The sequence below is a fragment of the Acanthisitta chloris genome, unplaced genomic scaffold, assembly GCF_000695815.1.
Source record: "Acanthisitta chloris isolate BGI_N310 unplaced genomic scaffold, ASM69581v1 scaffold32516, whole genome shotgun sequence".
NCBI lineage: Eukaryota > Metazoa > Chordata > Aves > Passeriformes > Acanthisittidae > Acanthisitta > Acanthisitta chloris.
In genome coordinates, this window is record NW_008678162.1 from 58822 (window position 1) to 65293 (window position 6472).

The window sequence follows — 6472 nt, forward strand, 5'->3', positions numbered from 1 at the left end:
ATAATACAAAGGTAACATAGTAGGATCAAGGGCCTATGAAGCTCATTTGATTAAAATACCTGTACATAAAGCAGAAGATATTCTACAATCTACAAGTCAAAATGAAGAGTATCAATAACTTCCCTGGAGCACAGTCTTCAGAGTGCAAAGATGGACTTAACTTTCAAGCAGTTTGTAAAATTTCAACAGTAACCAACCATTTGATGAGTAGTCTGAGGTACATCTTCTTAGTGATTTGCAGACAATGGGGAGCTCACTCTGACTGGACTAATTGTACAGAGTTTATTGGAATAGTACAACACTGAGCCTAAACCAGCAGATGGTAGCTCTTCTCAGCATACATTAGCTCAAGAAACAAAAGCAATTTAGTCATGTTCTATGCAACATTTGGGTAACTCAATCATGGGCTAATCACATCTGCTCATATATCCCAGACAAAAGCTAAAAGTACAAAAGGACAGGGGATGAAATTAAGTAGAGAATTTCAAGGCAGTATGTTTAAGTGACAATTGTCAACTTTAAAAGCACCTACAGTGGGAGAACTGAGAGAGATTTTTCAAAAACTTTCTTTAGAAAGCAGAAGACTTAAAAAAAAAAAAAAAGAAGGGTTGAAGACTGTGGATCACAAGCTGAGTAACAACACACTTCAGAAAAAATCAGCATGTATATGCAACTAGTATGCTTGTAAGAAGCAATCTTTCTTTCCTCCCTGTGTTCTGAACAGTTTGGGCAGTAAGCTGGAGTCATAGATGTTTAGATGAATTGGAAACAGACTACACAGGAGTTAGAATGTGACTTAAATTATCTAGGAATCATGAAAGGCTAAGTGAATTGGGACTGTTAAGTCTGAAAAGAAGGAATGAAGGAGGCACACAATAACAACCAGCATATGTAAAATGCTGTTTCAAGCAGAAGGGAGTCAGGTTACACAACTGGAAATACTTTTTTAAAATAAAGATAGAGAAGCCTTGGTCTCCCTGCAGGTCACAGAGCCTTTCTTCTTGGAGTTTTTAAGAACTGGTTAGCCAAATATTTGTCAGGCATGATACAAAGATAACTGATCCTCTCTAAGCAGTAGAGGACAGACTACGTGTCACCTCAAGGTCACCTTGAGCTCTGTGATTTTATGAAGAGTAGACAGAACAAGTCTGCAAAATAAATCTCAGACTAAATGTAGCCTCTGAACAATTTAACTGGAAAAGGACCACTTGTTCACTTATGTGAACGTGCCTTGGAAGATTCCTATAACCACCTGCAATGTTGATGCAACATATTGGGAGAAGAGCAGAATTAATTCTGGAAAATGCTTAAAATGGGAAATTTCTTTAAGTAGTAAGATTCTGAAAGACCACAAAGGTATAACCAATGTACTACAGCTTCAAAGACAGGCAAATTTCATCACAAAGTTCGTGCAACAAATTACTCATTCACTCTCAAACAAACATAGAATTAAAAACAAAACCAGAAAGAGAATTCATGCTTACTGCTTCACCAACTTTTCCGAGGTTTCCTTGGTCTCCTTGTTCTCCCTGTTAAATGCAGAAAACAGATGATGTAGTTCATTAGAAAGGTAATTTCTTTCATATGTGTCTAATAAAGTCCTCTATTTTCCTAGGAGCCTTTTTATTTTCTAAATTATATCTGCCAACTAAAACTTCAAAAGCTAAAATCAAGCAACCAAAAAAAATTTTAAGTTTCTCAGTGGCTAATTTTGATTTTGTCAAGTGATGTCTTAATATATTCAGGACTTGCCCACAACAATTAAAACTGTGTATTAAGAGCTCACTAAATATATTAAATTGTCTGGCTAAGACTATAAGCTGTTATTTAACAACTGACAAACAGCTATTTGCATACCATTTACAGAGATTGCAGCTCAGCACTGAGAGCTGCCACAAGCTCCTCTTTCAAACTGCAGCACTTCATGTCATCCCACCTCACACCCTCAAAATCCTGTCTGTGTAGGAACTACCCTGAGACCCTTCTGGCCCTGAGGCACAGGCACCTTCACATCCTCAGGCAGTTAGATTTCACATCACTGTCTCCAAAATTTTCCAAAATGGGATCTTCCAAGAAAGTGGAATCACCAGTATGACACACATTTATATTACATGGAGGCATGTGTACTCATATGCTTTCCCTGGCATGCCATTGTATACAGCAGAGTGTAAGTGCACACAGCTGATACTACAAATAAATTCTATTACATACATAAAAACATCACTTACCTTTAAACCTTCTAGACCAGGATCACCTACATAACCTTTCTGTCCTGGCTTTCCCTAAAATAATGATTAGAACAAAATACTGTAAAAATTTTATTTTAAAAAGATAATTTAATCCCAATTTCTGTATTTATCAAAATATGCATACTAAATATGTACTGTTTGATCATATTTAATATCAAAATATGAAATAAGTGTGTTTATTTACAAATCTACATTCAAAAATGCATCGTTGATTATTACAGCAAATATGAGAACAGTAAGCAGAATCTGAACTAAGTCTTACAGCAGTAAACACTGAGGAAAAACAGTCACAATCCCAGATTCAAACATATTTCAATTTTGCTTTGAAAACACATTATTACAGAGAGAAAAAGAAGGCAAGGCCATGTTGTCTTCTGGCTAATTGCAGCAGAATAGGGACTCACACTAATGGAATTTGATGCTTAGACTTCAGGGACTGGTGTCACAACTGCCCTTCCTCAACCAGACAAAATCAGCTCAAATATCCTCTCCTCTTTAGTCAGAAAATTGAATATGTTAAGCCTCATCTCTCTCCACTAGCATTTTGCTCTTGATAGATCTTGTTGCTATGATACCCTGTTAATAACATCAATCAGAGCAGGAGACCATGAAGTAAGAAGATCTTTTAAGCATTTTATAACATGAATCCCTCCTTCTGTTGTCACTCACACAGACCCACAAAGGCATACAAACCAGAATGCTTTTCCCCTTAATTTTCAATTAGATGCTTAGAACTTAATTATGTCTCATTTTTAGGTGGTCATTTTTCCTCCAGGTATGCTTCACTTCCTCTACAACATAAAACATTGCCTAACCATTTGGTTATCTGAACAATACAGCCCTGATTATACATAACTTTCCCCATCTGCTCTGAGGAAAACACCCTAGTCCAGAAGTAAAGGTCCAATGGACTGGATCTGGCTCCTGAGCAAGTTGCTAATGAGATCACCGAAAGCTGACAACTGGAGAAAGAAAATTAATTCAACATTTTAATGATTCATTATAAAAAAGATGCAGATTTCTGCTAAAAGGCAACTACAGGTGCTGTTACAGCAAATTGAGTAATTGCAATCACCAGTCTGCAACAAGAGCTTTCCATTCCACATCAGCTGTCCCAAGACAAGAGCAATTAAAGCAACAGATAACAAACAGGTTTCTTTAAAAAGGATGGCACATTTTCGTTTGACTCTTTGGCTCCAGCTGCTCTGTGCCTGTCTTGCAGAGCACAAGGTGTGTGTGTTAGTTTCTGGGCATCTGAGAAATTCTCTATATGGCTTAAAATTATATTGTCTTACTAGATTCCATGACTTCTCACACTAATCCCTTTCTCATTCTACCTACCTACCCGAGCGATTTAATTTTTCCCAACAAGTGTCAACAAATATCACCACTTTAGGAACATATTTTTGGTTTTGCCACTGGAATAAAAACATGGCACAGCCAGGAATACATGGAGAAAAGGCCGTGAAAAGAAGTTCTGAGAAATCCAAATAAAGCAAGTCATGTCTTTCCACAAGGCTTAACAAAGAACAAGTGATGGGTTTCTGCAGGTTACAATATGCTCTTTAACTACTTTGTTGTGAAGAACCTTAAGGTCTTTCTAGACAGCAAGACTAATAAAAAAATGTTTTAAACAAAATTCATTGAAAGAAAAGTAGTGGCCGCTATTAACAACCTTGATAATTTTAGCCCTATTGGGACTGAATTGGAGTTACAATTTGTAAAGATTTCTTAGCTGTTGTGCCCCAATGATGTATTTACTGTGAAGGACACACAACAGATGCAAAATGATCAGATAATGGAACAAGTGGATTTAACTGGTAAAGCAATTTGAAACACATGGATTTTGCTTTAAACAGAAATACAATACATTTACACATGGAGGAAAAGCCACTGACAGAAGGTTTAACTAGGGCTGGCTGCTTTTCTGCTTGCAAACCCCTGAAAAAATTACTCTTCCAGGGCAGAGTAATCCCAAAGGAAATGCCTTTTTCCTAAAATATTAGCTGAAAGTTCTATCCTAACCTTTCAGGAAACAGCAACCACCTGTGCTTCCTTTCACCTCACAATGGGTAGATACAGGTGTATATATTTTAATAGAAATATCTCACTATTAATGTATTTCTATCCCTCCATAAACTCTTCACTTATCTTCAGCCTACAGGAAGGCACCTTCAGAAAATACTGTGCTGGGGGAGCAGGGCAGACTTGAGAGCATTTTCCACCATACTCAGGAGAAACTGCTCATCCTATGACTATAGAAATTCCAGCTTTTGTTTATCACATACATCTCAGAAATAAATCAGCTCACAACAGTTACTTTTTGCACTCTGGTTTAAAACAATCTCCATTCTTTTAAAGGTATCTTCTGCTCCAGCAATGAAGACACACAAAAAAAATAACAAAATGCACCAATGCATCTACTGACTGAGCTGAGCTACACTGACAGTTACAGAGTTAATATTTGGATAGCCTTTGAGAGAGAGAGGGAGGAAACTGAATAAACACAGTCACTTCTTTAATGTGGCTTCTACTGTATTTTCACAGGAGAAATAAATACTAAAAAAACCAGCTTTTTTTTAATGTAGAAAGATTAATTTAAGAGAATGTAAGTATTTGACTTTAGAATAGAATGTGTGGGAAGGTTTGGAAAGGAATGAGTGAAACATCAAATCATGTAATTGGATCAGCTCAAACACCTCCTCAAAGTTCAGACCGAGCTCTGTGAAACTCAGAGGTATCCTGAGTAAGCAGGGAAGCATCCTCAACTTTGCCTCCAGTTGTTTTAGACATATGGGAATTCTTTTTCAAGCTGCAAGCTAAGAACCAGAGTGCAGGCTCATATTCGCCTTCTGTTCCTATAGAGGATTATCTATTTTGATGGCAGCATCGGTCAGGTGGGTCCCAGGGGATTTTGGTCTCTTGAATGTTTTTAAAAGCAAATGTTAGAAACAAGGGCAGGGAAGGGGGAGAGAGAAAAATGAGGTAAAAATTTATGGTTGCCTGCTTGGTACATGTCTAAACCCGAAGCAAGGTTGTAGTGAGAAAGGCACAGGCAAGACTTGCAGATAGAACAGCTAGACACCAGGAAAAACATCTGTAGAACAAGTAAACTGCTGAAGCAGATTGACGAGGAGAATGAAGAATCCCCAGTCCTGGAGGCTGCCAAACACAAGTCAGACACATCTGTCAGCTAAAGACATAGCTGACAGCTGATGGTGCCTTGGGGCCATGCATGGCCAGATCACTTCTTCAGGTCCTTCTCAGAGACCTTCTCTGCCCCCATGAATATTTAATTAGTGCAGTGATGACAGGTTTGATAGTGTCAACTTTCAGATGTAGCATTCAGTTTTTTAAACTTCCTTCAAGGAAAATGGAAACAAAGCCTATGTAAACCAAACAAATGTGAAATCGCAATCAAGCAAGCTTAATTTAAGAAGACAGATGTGTTCAGCAGCTTACTGACTCAGTCCTCCCAAACTAAGTCAGATTTAACAACTTTGTGATTGTGACTTTCTCTCCAATGTAATCACACAGTCTATATGTTACACGCAGGAGTGACGTAGCAAGGACAAGCAGAGATGGGAGCAGAGTTCAGAGAAGCAGTACAAACGAGCTGGCCTGGAGCTGTGAAACAGCTGGAGCCAACAGAAGGAGTAGAATCTAGGCAAGAGCAGATGGGCCCCTGAATGAGGAGGAAAAACAGGCAGGGCTGCCCATCAAGCAAAATTCCCTTTTCCCCTAACTCTCATTTCAGTAGGGGATGTCAGCCAGCAAGCTACTAAAAAACAACTGAGGACAGCAACCCTGAGGCTCACCTCAGATCCACAAACTCTTCTCTCAACAACTTCTTGTGAAAGAGAGAAACCAGAGAGCAGTAAGACATTCCAATGGTGTGCACATTTCCCATTGAGAGAAATAAAAAGCAAAATAATTTAGGTCAAACTGACACAAAATATAGGAAAATAATTTCAGTTTGCTATGTTACACAGAAATATTTCCTCTGGGGTCACTTTGACATCAGCTGACAGTGGCCTGTGCATGCCCAGTGACATATAGGATGTGATGGTAAGTGTCTCATTGCCCATGAGTCACCCACTACAGCATCCTCTTTTCCAGTTGCCATAGCACAACGTGGGAGTTGCTGTCCAGCCATGAAGCCCTGCCCAAGGAGGAGACTCAAAGTATGATGCAGTCAAAATAAAAAATTCCATGAGGCTTTC

General features: G+C 38.5%; 1 protein-coding gene across 1 annotated transcript in view; it reads right to left on the reverse strand.

Moving 5' to 3' along the window:
* COL24A1 (collagen, type XXIV, alpha 1) overlaps positions 1 to 6472 on the reverse strand; it is a gene marked incomplete at its 5' end in the record, with an annotated part of 128336 nt that overhangs the window by 55359 nt on the left and 66505 nt on the right. The window contains 2 exon segments of the mRNA XM_009076774.1: positions 1485 to 1529; positions 2229 to 2282. Coding sequence (XP_009075022.1) covers positions 1485 to 1529; positions 2229 to 2282 — 99 coding nt within the window.